The sequence below is a fragment of the Solea senegalensis genome, linkage group LG12, assembly GCF_019176455.1.
Source record: "Solea senegalensis isolate Sse05_10M linkage group LG12, IFAPA_SoseM_1, whole genome shotgun sequence".
Lineage (NCBI taxonomy): Eukaryota > Metazoa > Chordata > Actinopteri > Pleuronectiformes > Soleidae > Solea > Solea senegalensis.
Window position 1 is genome coordinate 24411921 of NC_058032.1, and position 15679 is coordinate 24427599.

Here is a 15679-nt window from a genome sequence, read left to right on the forward strand (position 1 = left end):
ATATTTTGGACGACATACTATACTATGATGTTTTTGTCACATTTTGGACGACATACTATACTATGACTTTTTGGGTTAGTTTTCTCTTAAACGTAAGGGTATAAAATGAGTTGGGCAGCTGGACCAAGTAAAAAGACAAAAACTTATCACTTTTATACGGAATGGGTCACCAGTGTAGATTGTGTTGTGGTTCGTCACTTAAATGAGTCTTGGTCACAGCGAGACCAAAAGTTCTGCCTGCTAAACTTAGGACTTGCGCCAAACAGAACTTGCGCCCCCCCTGGAAAGTCTCCAAACCTCCCCAGGCCAGCCCGCCCCACAGTGTTTTAGGGGTGAAAAAAATCACATTATTTATTTAGAAAAAACCAAAAATGTGAATTTTAGCTTGAAAAAAAATCCTGTCATTCATTTGGAAAAAAATAACAAACAAACAAAATCAGAAGAAAACAACCAAAAATGTAAAATAACATACACTTCATTTGTTTATAAAAAGCGTTTTTCTGTTTTTGTTTATCCTTTAAAATATTCTGTGAATGTTCTTATTATCATTTATATATAATCTATTATGATCTTAAGTGACACTTTGTGTGGACGTGTATTTAAACGAGAATAAACACATGAAAGTGATGACACAGTGACAAACACGTGAGGATAATAATCCAAACACCGCCGCTCGTGATAAAACGCCTTCGTACGACGTCGCTGACGGCCACTTTATCACCGGACGAGTGAATGAATAAAACTGCTGAATATGCAAATGCCCTGGTAATCTGACGTGACTCAGTGGAATAAAAGCAGCTGATTCTCAGTCAAATCGCACAGACATGCAAATCCAAGGCCGCGTTCATTCTTCTTCAGGTTGTGAGCGTTTACTTCGAGCGATGCAGGCGCTTGTTGTTCCTTCACCTTATTGGAGTTTCATTTATAACCTCTCTTTATCAGGATCTGATTGATGGTTAATGTGTTATAAAACTTTAGTTTGGGCCACAGCTTCTTTGAGGGATTTTAACCATTTAAGGCAAACCTAATAAAAAGGATATCTTAGAATATGTTCATATTTTTATCTCAGTGACTCACTCTCCTACACCAAAGTCCATAGAGGAAATCAACGGTTTTAGGTCACAGGGACACAGGAGCTGCTGGTCTACTGCTGCCTCGTGTGGTCACTTTGTGTCACTGTAGTTAATCCAAACGAAGGATTTCAAAGCCAGAATATTTGTTTTGAATTTACCGATTATTTTGAACTTACCGATGGAGGCAGAAGTGTGATTAACAACTCATCTGTTCTGTGATGTAAAATCACTGATTTTCTCTATGGGATTTGGTGTGAGGGAGAGCGAGTGGTTTAGAAACTAGAGTTTTCTTGTTGGAAAACTCTGTCTAACAGGGGAGATAAAGACATGAACATATTTTTAAGAGATCGTAGACTCCTGCAATGGCAGATGTTATAAAGTCACCATTTTCTTTCTCCTTTAGCAACAGCCACGATTCTCTGAAAACAAGACTTTTTCAATATAATTTGCAGTTTTTGAGCAGAAACTGATTTTTTTGGCGTTGTTTTTTGATAATGCTAATAAAACACCTGTGAGTGCATGGATTTAGATTTAGATAGTTTTTCTCTTAGAAGAGGCTCAGTGGTGTACAGTGTGTGTGTTTGTGTGTGTGTGCGTGCGTACCGTGCGTCAGCGTTGTCCACAGAGCAGTTGCACATGTAACCTTCAGCCTTGGGCACGCACACCCTGCCGTGGGCGCACGGCTGCGAGGCACACGGGTTGTCGGCGAGCTCGCAGCGGGCGCCGTGGAAGAGTCCCGCACACCTGCAGCGCGGCTCTGCAGAGAAAAGACATCACACGCACACGTCTGAGACGAGAGCACGAGATGAAAACCACAGCGAGTCTGCACTCCAGGCTGCAAGTAATCAAAGCCCAGGTCAAAGGATTACAGACACGAGAATATTGGATTCTGTTGAAGGAAGAAAAATCTGCTCGGTTTTTATGAATTGCATTTTCTTTACAACAGCTTGGAATGTTTTTTCCTGACGTTCTCCCACAAAGTCATCAAACCGAAATAACAATAATGTTGATGTTAGTAAAGAGCAGAGAATCTGCAAATGAAAAGTAAAACTGGATTTAACTCAACAACTGGGACAAGATCACATCTACTCGAGCTCTGAAAAGAAAACATAATTTTTCATGGAAAATTTAAAAAAAAAATCAAATTCTTTCAGAGAAACAACCAAACTAAATTATTTCAGGGCATTTTGGGCATTAATTTGGCTTCTCTCTCTAGGGGTCACCACAGTGGGTATTTGAGTTTTACAATTGATGTCTGAAAATAATAATATCACTTCATTTAGTTGGAGAAACTGTTTGAAAAATACAAGATTTCGGGAAAAAGAAATTGTGTCATGAGGTTTAAAAAAAACTGCAGAAAGAAAATTTCAGGGGAACATTTTTCAGGGAAAAAGGAATATCACATAATGAATTTGGAAAAAATTGCCAAAATAAATAGTTGCAGAAATGCAGAAAAAAAATTTTCAGGAAAAAATAATTAAATAATAAAAAATAATAAATATATATTTTTTTATGATTTTAAAAAAACTGGCAAAAAAAAAATTGTGGATAAAAAAACAGCTGAAAATAAATTCAGAAAAAAAGAAAGTATCTAATTAAAAACATTATATCATTAATTTGGTAAACTGTGGAAAAAAAATCATGTAAATTATATAGAAAAAAAGAATTTCATTCATTCAGAAAAATTGATTTTCTGATTTTTTCTTGTGCATAAACATCCAGAGACGACGAGAGAAATAAAACAAGTGCCTTAAAGTGTCACAATGTAGGATTTCAACCTTCAAAATAATGTCTCTCTATTATTTATCATTACAGTAGAACAGAGTGAAAGTTACGGCTGTTAAAGTCTCTGTGGAACTTCAGCTTTCTGGTCCAGGCCACAAAAAACCACCACAACATTCCACTTTACAGCATCTGTCTTCATTAATGTCTTCATTAAAAAGCCCATACATAAACTGTACACGCGTATATTTAATGATGTCAGTTAAAGAGGTCACAATGTGCTGCTCCACCACAGTTTATTCACTTTGTCTCAGGTCCTTCTCACTCGCTCACAGTAAAACTGTCAGACTGACATGAGACAGAGAGCAAAGGATTCACATGGAAGACACGGAGACCAGGGACAGACGGAGACAGAGGTCAAACAGTATGTGGAATGAAAATTAGTTTAATCCACAGCAGAAGAAGAAGAAGAAAAATTCATTTCTAAAGCAGTGTTTTTCTTCCCCAGGGGAAGTAACATCAAAAGAACTTGACATACACGCACACATATATATATATGAATACACACACACACACACACACACACACACACACACGAATACACACATAAACACGCATAAAGCCTCATTCCTGAATCAGTGTGACAGCACATCTATCCAAACATACCTGAATGAACAGGAAACAGCTGTTTGTTCCACTCAAATATCAACATCATGTGGCCGTGAAGCCACAATATGTCTCCACTCACCCCTGCTCTGCTGCTGTATACGTACAAACGCTCCCTAAGTCAGGTCTGATAGTTTTGTTGTTTTTGTCAAGAAAGCTAGGTGAGCCTAAACATGAATGTACTGTAGCATTAATGTTATAACTTTAGACAGACGCTAGCTAACTAGATATATATTTAGCTAACAATTGATAGCTAGTTAGATCATAGTTCAATAAATATAGGGGATCAATATAGATCAATAAAAGCAAGCTAGTGTAGATATATAGATAGTTGCTATCTGGCATGAATAGATAGTAGCTATCTAGCATGAATAGATAGTAGCTAACTAGCTAGCATAGACAGAAAATTGTAGCTAGCTAGCATAGATAGCTGATATAAAGTAGCAAGCTAGAATCGATGAATAATTAACTTGATGGATAGATAAATATTTAGACAGATACTGTAGATAGATGTAGCTAACTAGCTAGATAATTAGCTTGGATTTTACCTAGCTAGATAGCTAGCAGCCCAAACAGACAGACAGACAGATCGATAGATTGACAGATCAATTGATAGTTGTTTTTATTTACCTCCAGTGCTGTCCTCCTCACAAAGGCCTCCATTCTGACATGGGTTCTTGTCGCAGGCTCCGGTCCGGCTGCAGCACTGGTACACCCCGAACACCCTTCTGCCCTCTGACCCCGCCCACTCCGCCGTGTCGCCCACTCTGATTGGCTCCCCGTTGAGTTCCAGATCCTCCAGGCAGCCGCTGAAATTGGGCGGCTGCCCTGGGACGTCTGGCGTGGAGCCATGAGCGATGAGTGAGGCGAAGAGCAACGCACCGTGGGAGCGTGTCAGGCGGCACGGCTCGGTCAGGGTGGCGGAGGCTGGGCGGTGCCGGTCCAGAGTCAGCCTCATGGCCGTGGTGTTGACCTCCAGCAGGACGCTGTGCCACCGACCGTCTGAGACTGGGTCAGATCTGACCAGCAGTGAACCCGGGGCGGCGTCTCCACAGCTGAACCTGAAGAGAAGCTCACCACTCGTCAGCTGAGGACGGAAAAACAGACAAAACACGGGTCAGAGGTTAACGATGCACCAATTCTTTAAGGCAGAGGGCCCAAACTCCCGGCTCGTGGCCCACATGTGGCCCTCAAGTGGATTTCATGAGGACCACCATTTGTTATCAAGTTATACTGAGTTATTTCTGTATGATTTTTAATGCAAAGTTTCATTTTACATTGTTCTATATCAATAAATACGCTTTTATTTTGAAATTAGATAGCAGCTAGCTAGTACAGGTAGATAATTAGTGTGAAAGATAGATAGTAGCTATCTAGCATTGATAGATAGTAGATAGCTAGGTAGCTAGCTAGTATATATAGCTAGGTAGATAGTAGCTAGCTTGCTCATTAGGTTGAATTTCAGATGGATAATGGATAGATAATTTGCTTGAATTATGACGGATAGATATCTAGATAGTCGCTAGCATGAGATAACCTTTTCATAGCCCACCCTTACTGAACAGTTGGACTTTTTCCAGCTCATTAGAGTTTGAGACCCTCACTTTAAGGCAAGAGGATAAAAACTTTTAATTTAGTAGAAGAAACTTTAAGATTAATGATTAAATATTACCATAAGCCCTTGAAAGACTCAGAATCTCAAGTCTTGTTCGATAAAAAGATAAGTTTACTCTTATCAGTAAGCTCAAGATTAATCTGACTCTCACCTCATGTAAATGATTTGTTTAGTCCTTTGTTGTTGTTGTTTTAATCAGACTGACCTTGTAAGACGGTGGGAGGACGTGAAAAGTCTTAGTTTTGGGTAATTTGTCTTAATCAAGGTTTTTTTTAGTGAGAGAAACTTAACCAGAACAAGGTTTTTGCTTAAATTTCTTCTTAAGAAAGTTCCTTAGAAAACAAAACTGTGGAGGATAGTTGATAATATATTTATATTTTTATATCTATAAATCTATATATACTTGGTGTACCGCGACTGCTCTTTTTTATTGGACGTCCATAAATGTCCCTTTAAAACAAATTTGTATTCCGTCAATTTTTTCCACATCAATCTCTCAGGAAATGTTGTTTTTGGAAATCCAAGTCAAAACACGGGAGGTAAAAAAAATAAAAATAAATAAAAAATCGGATTATTTCTGAATAAATTGACGTAGCCTCGGGGAAGATGAGCGCTGACTGATATGTTTTATTGAATTAAACATAGCCGTGACATTTTTTTCCCTTCCCCTCCTCAAATGACCAATTAAAAATAAAAAAATCAAAACCAACAGGAACGGGAACTTCTGCTCCGTTTGACATTTTCCGTCATCAAACTTTTATTTGTCGTCGTCGTCGTCCGTTGAAATCCACTGACATTTAAAGTGCATTTGTTATTTTATCATCATGAATGATATTTGGTGTTTGTTTGTCGTGACATTACAACTCACCCCCGGTCTCATCGATCACGCTGAAGTGAATGAAAACTTTTCAGTGGGGACATTTAAGGGTTTATTGAAGTTAAAACATTCAATAGAAGGCTCACTTATTTAAATCTGTACCATGCGAGCATCTTCAGAGTACGTTTGCGTGTTCATAGTAGAAACTGAAGTTTCACTCCATAGAGAAAATCAATGATTTTAACATCACAGCACACAGGAGTTGTGCCTCCATCACTGAATGACAAAACAACACAACTGAGTTATTTTGTGACTTCGGTGTTTGAAATCCCTCCTTCGGATTTACCTCAGTGACACAAAGTGACCACACGGGGCAGCAGTAGACCAGTTTGTGTCCTCAGGGGCTTAAAACGCTGATTTTCTCTATGGACTTTCCGTTTTTGGTGAGACAAAGCTGTTTAACTGCTGTTTTAATGTTCTTAAAAGTGCGTACACATAATCTGGCTTAGATTTTATTCGGTGAATGTTGTACATTCAGCCTGTGAAGAGTGCAAACGTGAGGAAGAGGCAGCTGTGTTTTAGTCGCTGTGTTGGTCCCATGTTGCTGATGTTTCCCGTGCACACACACACACACACACACAGGCCTCTTTCTGCACGCTCAGCGTTTTCACAAACGAACAAGCCAGCAGCTTCTTCTTCTTCTTCTTCTGCTGTTTTCTTTATGTAACTCCTCATATGTTTAATTCACAGAAGGAAAGATTCCGCTCGGACACGTCAGAGGCCGCGGCGATGCATTATTGATTGATTATCGCTCCCACTGCTGCAAAGCTTTTATGTCTCGTTCCATTTTGCCTGATGTCACGCTCATGAATACGTGGCTCAGCGTTCTGTCTCTGTCAGAGCTTCTTCCTCTGGTTTCCTGTCGCTGGGGCCATGGGGGTGAAGAAGAAGAAGAAGAAGAAATAAAAGCAAACAAACGCAGCAGAATGATTCATTTTGGACATGGAAGAATTCCTCACATGCGTCAGTGAGGGCCCTCAGGAGAGGAGAGGAGAAGGGCTGAGGCTCATCACGGCGCTGGCAGGAGAACAAGTGAAAACCTGGAGACATCTGAGGCGCCCGTCGCTTGTCTTTTCATCTATTTTGCACGACTTGGTGCAAACTTCTCGTATCTCGCGCCTCGGATATTTGAATGCAGATAGCGCGGGCCAGGGTTTTTACAGTATCAGCTGATGGAGCCGCGGCTTTGTGTCAAATCAAAGTCCACGGGGAAACGGAAGCGCCGCAGCTTCGGTGCCTCGTGATTCCATAAATCGGGAGGAGGAGCTTCAGCACAGCCGGGGTCAGAACTCCAGTTTGTGCACGGACACAAACACACACACAGCAACACACTGTGATATTTTCAGGCGCTCTGAGAAAAGCCTGGAGTCACTTACAAATTCATCGCGGTTGATTTTGGTCGCGTTCCATTTTTAATAAATCCCTTATCCCCTGTAGAAGCTGTGGTGAACGTCCTCACATACATTATTTATGTTATTGTGACATGTTCCTCTCTAACATGTTGCTTTTAGCTCACGTCTTCTATGTTTTATATTAATAATGCAATCATTTTCCCACTTTTGGGATCAATAACATCCAAAATAACTGTGATATATGGTTAAATATGTGGTGTTTATACAGGAAAAATGCTAATTTAACGATAAACAATATTAATTCGGAGAAATCATTGTAATACATGTCACATTGAACAACGTTAAATGATTCAATGACCAACTGTAACATTACAGAATCTATGATAATCTTGTAATTTAACTAGTAGCCAGTTACTAGTTACTAATCAGTATAATCAGGTTTTACCATATTTTCCTGTATAAATACTGTATTTTACTGTAACTTTGAGATTTGTTGTATGTAAAGTGCAATATAAATAAAATCTATTATTATTATTATTTTTATTATAATAACTTCATAACCACATATTGGTGTGCTTTTGATGTATTTTCTGTACATCAAAAGCCATATATTGCTACAATTGTGTAGTATTGCCCTGTATAAATACTCAATTTTACTGTAACTTCACCATAAAACCACAAAACTGTAACCACAACCATGTACTACTGTGATTTTGTAGTATTTTCATGTATAAACACTGCATTTTACTGTAACTTCACAATAACACCACATAGTACTGCAATTATTATTTTCAGTCGTACAGTATTTTCCTGTATAAATATTGTATTTTATTGTCATTTCAGAGATTTCTTTATGCCATATTATTAATTATACTATTATTATATTAATGTATGCATATATATGTATATATATACATATTCCTGTATAAATACTGTATTTTTCTGCAAATTCACAATCAAGTACTGCGATTGTGTAGTATTTTTCTGTATATATATGTTGTATTTTATTGTCATTTCAGAGATTTCTTTATGCCATATTATTATATATAAGTTTAGTGTTGTTATATATACTGTTTAGTGCAGTATTTATTATATATAAATACTGCACTAAACAACTGGACTTCCTGTGGGTTCCAGGTCGGGTCTGGTACTCGAGACCCGTCGTGTCTCACAGAGAGACAGAATAAGGGACGCTGTCGTCCACAGATCCACGTCCCTCTCTCGACTCCTGATATCAATACAAACAGTCTTGATGGAGAATCCTGATCAGATTTGATGGTTTTATGAGACGCTCGGCAGCTCGTGTCCTCCGGGGGAAGAAACCTTCTTATGGTGTCTTGTATCTTCAGGCGCTTCCTCTGAAGTCATCACAGGAAAACAGGCGAGGGAGCTTCTCAGATGACCACGTTTGGAAATTCCTTTTGAAGCCATTCCTGCTCACGACGAATCAGATCTCAGACTTGAGATCCAAACACCCAGGAGGGGGAACCTTGGAAACGCCTGAGCGCTACTTCTAAAGTTTTACGAGTTATATTCTGCACGAGTGCACACACACGCAATTGTCGCGCAAATGAGAAGAACCCACCTGGGGAAGCGTTCTCTGTTTAGAGAATTATTCATGTCACACAAAAGAATACGACGATTGATTACGCTGTAACGTGGTTTCAGTTTCCCGTGACGATTCAAAAAATAAACACAAGTTTCTCGCTCTATGAGAGTTCCTGCTCGAGCAATTCAATCTCCGGGATTGTGTTTCTGCAAAAAAGTCACATTTCTTATGAATGATTTACCCATTCTACAGAGGTGCACATAAAGTTTTAAACATTTTTTCCTGCGTTTTATGGACTAAAAACCTAACGAAAATAACAATAACTGTTTTTTCCCCCATTGCTATGTTAAAATGTTAAGAATGTGCAATATAGTGTCTTAGAACTGATTAATAAAAGATATTTTCCTTAATTTTCACCAAATTCATAAACACACCAGAGCAAAAGGGACAAAAGTTAGTTAGTTAAATTTGTGAAATTTTTCAATACGTCACAGTTCAAAGTTCGCTTTTATGAACTATTTTGTGACTTCTGCACAATTATCATGACTCTCCGAAGGACCTAGAGCATTGGTTTCAAACTTGTGGCTCGAGGGCCATATGCAGCCCCCCAATCGATTCCCTGTGGCCCACCACAGTTATTTCTGTATGTTTTCTTTGTAATATATTACATTTTGTAAATACTTGGATTTTGTAGTATTCTAATGTAACTTTCACATTTCAATACCAGTACTGATTCCAACCCATAATTCTCACGGCAATTCACCAAAGGTTGCACATTAGTGAGCACAAAGGGTTAAATTTAATCCCTAATGCAAAGTTTTCCACTGTTTGCAGAAAAGTAAAACACCAGATTGGCACGTTTCCAAATCTGTTTTCCCTCCAAAACACCAACCGCATCACCCCCGCGCGGCTCACGTGCTGCGTTCACAGTCAGCGGTCGATACTCGAGTTAAAAGGGCACTGATGATCTGATTAAGCTGGGAATAATAAACGAGACGCACACGCGTTGACGACTCCGTAATCCCACTGTGGAACTCGAAGCGTGAGCGGGATGTGAGTTTAGCCGCGGCTCTGATGTTCAGCCATACGTGTGACGCGCGCAATGTGCCACACAGAGATAAAGCAGAGGCACTGTCTGATACGCTCAATCATGTGATCATCTGCGGCATTTGGCGAGAGAGAGAGAAGCAGGAGCGGGATTTGAAAAACAAAGACTAAAAAGGAAAAGCTAACACACAGACACACACACTCTCACTGTCACATGACCCAGAACACGTCTGCAGTTTCGCCCAGAAGACGTCAGCTAACGTCGTCTGATCGGCGCCATTTAATGTCAAATTTCACCACAGGGACAGGATTAGAACAAGAGAGAGAGCTCAGGTTGGAGACAAAGTAAGAGACAGTCAAAGGTTTTGGACACTGGACAAACGACAACAAGCTACAGCCTTGTTTTCAACTATTTAGAGTCGTCTGTGGAGCTGGAGAAACTACGGCGATCGCTACGTGCATTCATCAGGGAGACCAGGGAGCGTCTACAAAGTGCAACGCCCGAAAAAAGATGTTAAAAAATATTCAATAACTTCACCATATTACCGCGCAGTGTCGTCAAACTCTCTGTGAACTTTACTGCTCAGCTCTACATGATACTTCACCACTCGTGAAGTTTTTAAATGCTATTGATCGCAGAAGTTCCAATCTGTGAATAGCTTTCTAACTTTACTTAGCTTTTTACGCAACTTTCGGGTCACGTAGCTCGCACTAGATGCAAAAATCTAAACTGATTAAAAAATAAATTAAATGAAGCCTCTGTGTTGATGTGGACCGATTTATAATTCCTAATAAAAGCATTTCTATGATACAAAATGAATATATTACAAAGAAATAACTGTGTTGGGCCACATGGAATTGATTGGGGGGCTGCATATGGCCCTCGAGCCACAAGTTTGAGACAGTCAGCGCTCGCATCCCCGAGTATTTACCAACCTGAGAGTGAAACATTTAGTTTTCCCTTGTGAGATCAAATCGGCTCTCAGATGTTATCACTCTCACTGTAACAACATAACATTAATGGTGTCTGAAAAATTAGGGAGCAGATTTAATCTTTAATCAGCAGCAGCAACATAAATAAATAAATAAATAAATAAATGAATAAATAAATAAATGAATGAACTGTCAGCTCTGAGGGGAGCACGGTAAATATTTACACTTCCTGTAAATGAGGCAAAAATATGGATTTGAATAACGATTAAATTTCCTCCCCACTGTACACGAGCGCTGCTCTTTGTTGCCGTGGTGACATTCGAGAGGAAACAGAGAAAACGAGGACCGCACGAACGCGGTGATGTCTCGGGTTTGTCCTTGGACGTCACACACTGGTGGAATCTTGTCTCTGTTGAGCTGTTGTGACATTTTCAGACTAATTGACAAAGACTTCCCCTTTTTTTTCGTGTCACATGAACAAAAACATGAACGACATGCTGCTGTTTCTTTACTGCGTCGTCCTTGGACTGGATTTGAATGAAGGCAGTTGCCGTTTACACGCACACAATGAGGCGTGAGAACAAAGCACAGTCAGAAACACAATCGATGTTGACTTGATGAACTCAGAAACAGTTAGTGTAAGAGAAGAGGAGACAAGGACAAGATGTGACGGCCCCTAAAGTGAGAAGCTGAAAATGTACTTAATATTAATTCCTGTAAGAAATTCCTCTCTGCATTTAACCCTGACTGCCTTGCTCAGAGGTACTCCAACTATTTTGTCCACTTGGACATGTGCTGCCAACAGGTTTGTACATTAGCTAAGAATAATCTGGACATTACCTTGAAATATATATATATATTTTTTTTTTTGGTAAATTAATCTCCCAGGGGTGCAACAATTACTTGATTATTAATCAATGAATATTTTCTGGTGTCTTAAAACAGTAAATCTGAATTATTGTGGTTTGTTAACAACATTTTGTGACATTTCATGGACCAAACAACTGAGACATAAATCGATAAAATAATCAACACACTATTCGGTTATAAAAATAACAGTTAGTTGCAGGAAATGTGTGATTTTACCATATAACTATTCTGCAAAGTGAAGTGTTATCAAAACAGTACTTTTTGGGTAAAAGTACAGTGTGTGTAACAGTTACACATTTTGACAATAAACACAAAATACAAGCATTAAAGTACTTTGCTTATTTACAAGCTAGATTATGCTACCACCAGTCATTTAAGATGCAAATTAAAGTTAAATGAAATCAAATTTTATTATTGTATCCCATGTGTCACAGCTAATTCACACACCGACACTGAGGTCTCACGTAATCATTACATGTCAAATTATGGAATTATATCCAAAGTTGTTGCGTCAAAAAGGCTGAATTTGAATGAATACAATGAATTTGTAATTTGGCTCAGAGGGAGAGAGAGAGATAAATACCTGTAAGATGCCCCAGTCTTTGGTGCTGTTGGAGGACACGATAAGGCCCTGCTCCTGGAAAGTCTTGAACCTCAGGGACAGTTTGAAAACCTGGTCGTCCTCGTCCATCCCGTGAAGGTACTTCAGGTAGGACTTTCCGTCGAATCTCACGGCCGACTCTGAAACAACAGACACAAAATGGGTAAAGGAGCAGTGGGAGCAATGGGGGATTGGGTGCCTTGCTCAGGGGAACCCCAGCTCTTGACCTGTCCTGAGCACCCAATTTGAACCAAATTTCAAGGGTTCTTTTGGCCATTAGCTGCCCATAGAAATTCATCAGAGGAAACTCAGAACCTTCAAACTCTCTTATTTCTTTAGGTCAACAAGACGAACCTTGTATATGCTCAAAGGAGGTCATGTGGTTGGTGTATTGGTTAGCTCTCTTGCCTTTGTAGCAAGAAGACCTGGGTTCTGGACCCGGTCTGAAGAAGGACCTGTCTGCATGGAGTTTGAATGTTCTCCCCATATGTGCGTGGGTTTTCTCCGGTTTCGGTTTGCTGAAAACTGTTCCAGCGAGAGTTGAAGATCACAGCCCGATGAAGCAAACAGGACCACATCATCTGCAAAAAGCAGAGACCCAATCCTGAGCCCACTAAACCGGACTCCCTCAACGCCCGGGCTGCGTCTAGAAATTCAGTCCATGAAAGTTATGAACATCCACTGCTTTGTAAACTGTTCTGAAGCCTTGACTTTATCCAGCACCATCCTTACATCTATATCAAGTGAGAAACAGACACATTTTCGCCACCTGATGGCCATTCAAGAGACTACAGGTTTCATACACTTCCACATTGGTTTGACTTTCAAGCCCCACATAACGTGTACATTATTTATTTACAGTCTGTGGCTGGTTCTACTTTCTCCAACCAATTAGAATTAAATTAAATTCATCCAGACACACACTCGAGTTTTAGTTTTAAAATCTTCAGAAAATGTGCACTATAACTCTAACTCATAAATAATTTATTGACACTGGAGAATATATATATATTTTTTTTTAAGTACAGTTTTCTAAACTTAGCTTCAATAAGAAAGGCTTTCATCTTATGTTTCTTAACACTCACTTCATTGAATGAGCTTTTGAAGGCATCAACGTTTGTGGCCTTTCAACTCAAGGTTGCAAAACTTATACCAAAAAGGGATTTTTAACAATCCTCCGGGCGACCACTGCCTTTCCACCTTCACCTGAGTCTAAGACAGTGACCAGTGTGTGCTGAAAACTAAAAGTTAATGCGATTCCATCTCTGACGGAAAAGCGTGAAAGTAAAGTTAAAAAAGGAGATGCTTGGTTTGATCATTTCTAACTGGGAAAAAAAAATCACCAAACACTGAGAAACTAAAATGCCCAAAGGCAAAAGAAAACAGAACGTAGTAATGAGCAGAGGGTTTTATTTCAAGTTTAAGCATCAACAGTAGAAACGAGGGGATAAGGGACTGAATGAAAGATGAATCAATTCATGAATGGGCAGCAAAAAGGGAGCGTATTAATGTTCAGACAAAACTTCTTTTGCTCTTTTTCTTTTGAAATAAAACTTTAATGTCGCCTGTGGGAAAGCTCCGTTACAGCATGTTCCCTCAGAGTTTTGTTAGTTAAAAAAAACATATGAAGAATACACAAACTTTTACTTTAACCGTTCACATTTAAGTGTCTTCTGTCAGAAACAGTGGTCACTAAAAGCTTTCAGTCAGGGTAACAATAATAATACATTTTGTTATTAATACAATAATAACAAAATGGTCAGAATTCTTAGCTATACTGAGTTTTAAAATGACAACATCTTACAACACAGTATAGCACTTAAACAATACACGTTCTACAACACTGTTCGCAGTTGTTTCTACTCTTGAAATAAGAAAAGTAAATGTGGTTCTTCCATTGGGATTTCATGCAAAAAGAAGAAAGAAAGTTTGTGCATTACATAAGGTTTCTGCCTACTTTTACTGCCATTTCTCTAACATTTAATATTGTTTTGCACTAGTAAACATGACCTATGTTTCATAAATTAATCACAAGGCCATATTTTGCACCATATTAATATTTTTTTACTGATCAAAAGAGGAAAAATTGGAAAAAAAGTGTAGGAAATCTCCTGATGGGCTTTCATGTTAGCTAGCTTGTGTTGTTAGCATGAACCCAAAATGATTGTTAGCTTGTGCACAGTGTGGCTGTGTTTATCATATGCTAATTTATTTGCTAGGTGTTTTGTTTAGTTGAAAGATGGCTAGCACAGTTTCTTCACACACTAACAAGGCGAAGTGAAGGCTTTTACTGTGAACATAGTTTAGCTTCAGAGTTAGCCTCAGAATAGCCACCAGCTTTTCTTAATGACTATGATGGAGCTAACGCTATGACCTGTCAGCACTGAAGCTAGCCAGTTAGCTGCAGTTAGCAAACATTAAAAAGATAGCATAGTAAAATGATTCATTCCTGTTTTGCTGCAAAACGCGACGTGTTCGTCACATAATTAGCGACTTAAATGGTTAAAAACATATTTTCATGGTGTGATAAACGTATGTAAAAGGGGACTTGACGTTTTTACATAAAATAGTCCAACTTTAAATGAGTACAAAGGTCAGAAATGCAGCAGTAACTGCTAATATATAAATTACTTTTTTGTTTCCTCATTTACGTCATCAAAAAGCTTAACCTTTATAATGTCTACATGTGTATATTATTGCTTTTTCTGGATGGTGGTTCTTATCTTCAGCAATTTACTGCGGCAGTTAATTAATTCACATTGAGTTTTTGTTTTTTTTCAATCAACTACATTAATTCTCATTTATTCCACTGTGGTAAATCAGGGATAATCACAGCCGGTGATTAACTACCACACGTGTTTAGTGTGAATGATGTTAGAGACTCATGTCCACAGGAGTAAATGGTCATTTAGATTATAAGAAAAGAGAAATATGGATCGACTCTGAAGTTAATAAAGAAAAGTTAATTATTCACCAAGTTAGTTTTCTTCCATTTTGAGTCTGGATTCTATCTGGATTATATAACTCTAATTAATATTTCCTAATCTATTTTCATTATCCCGCCTGCTTTTAATCTGAAATAGTATCAGTTTTTTTTTGGCCCACACTGCCCCCGTCTGCTCGTGGGTGTAACTGTGTTCAGAACATTTGTGTCTTATGTGTTTTTCCAAATTAAAATAATTTCCCCCAAATTTTACACACTGGACTTGGGTAACTTACTTTGACACAAGATTGAGAGAATAAAGGAAAGCAATAAACAGCTGAATTCTGAGAGAAATCAGAAAACAAACTGTATCAACTTCTAACGCAACACGTTCTTATCTCCAAACTCTTTGCATCAAAGCGCTTCTGAGTTTGTTTTTCTTCTTTTTTTC

The 15679-nt window shown here is 38.8% G+C and overlaps 1 protein-coding gene across 1 annotated transcript in view; it reads right to left on the reverse strand.

Annotated features, from left to right (window-relative positions):
• Positions 1-1352: 1352 nt before the first annotated feature.
• The window catches only part of fat2 (FAT atypical cadherin 2), an 84393-nt gene continuing 70066 nt past the window's right edge, over positions 1353-15679 (reverse strand). Inside the window, exons 23-26 of the mRNA XM_044040945.1 lie at positions 12288-12445; positions 4092-4548; positions 1677-1830; positions 1353-1380 (exon numbers count right to left, since the gene is read on the reverse strand). Coding sequence (XP_043896880.1) covers positions 1353-1380; positions 1677-1830; positions 4092-4548; positions 12288-12445 — 797 coding nt within the window. The remainder of the gene's footprint in view (positions 1381-1676; positions 1831-4091; positions 4549-12287; positions 12446-15679) is intronic.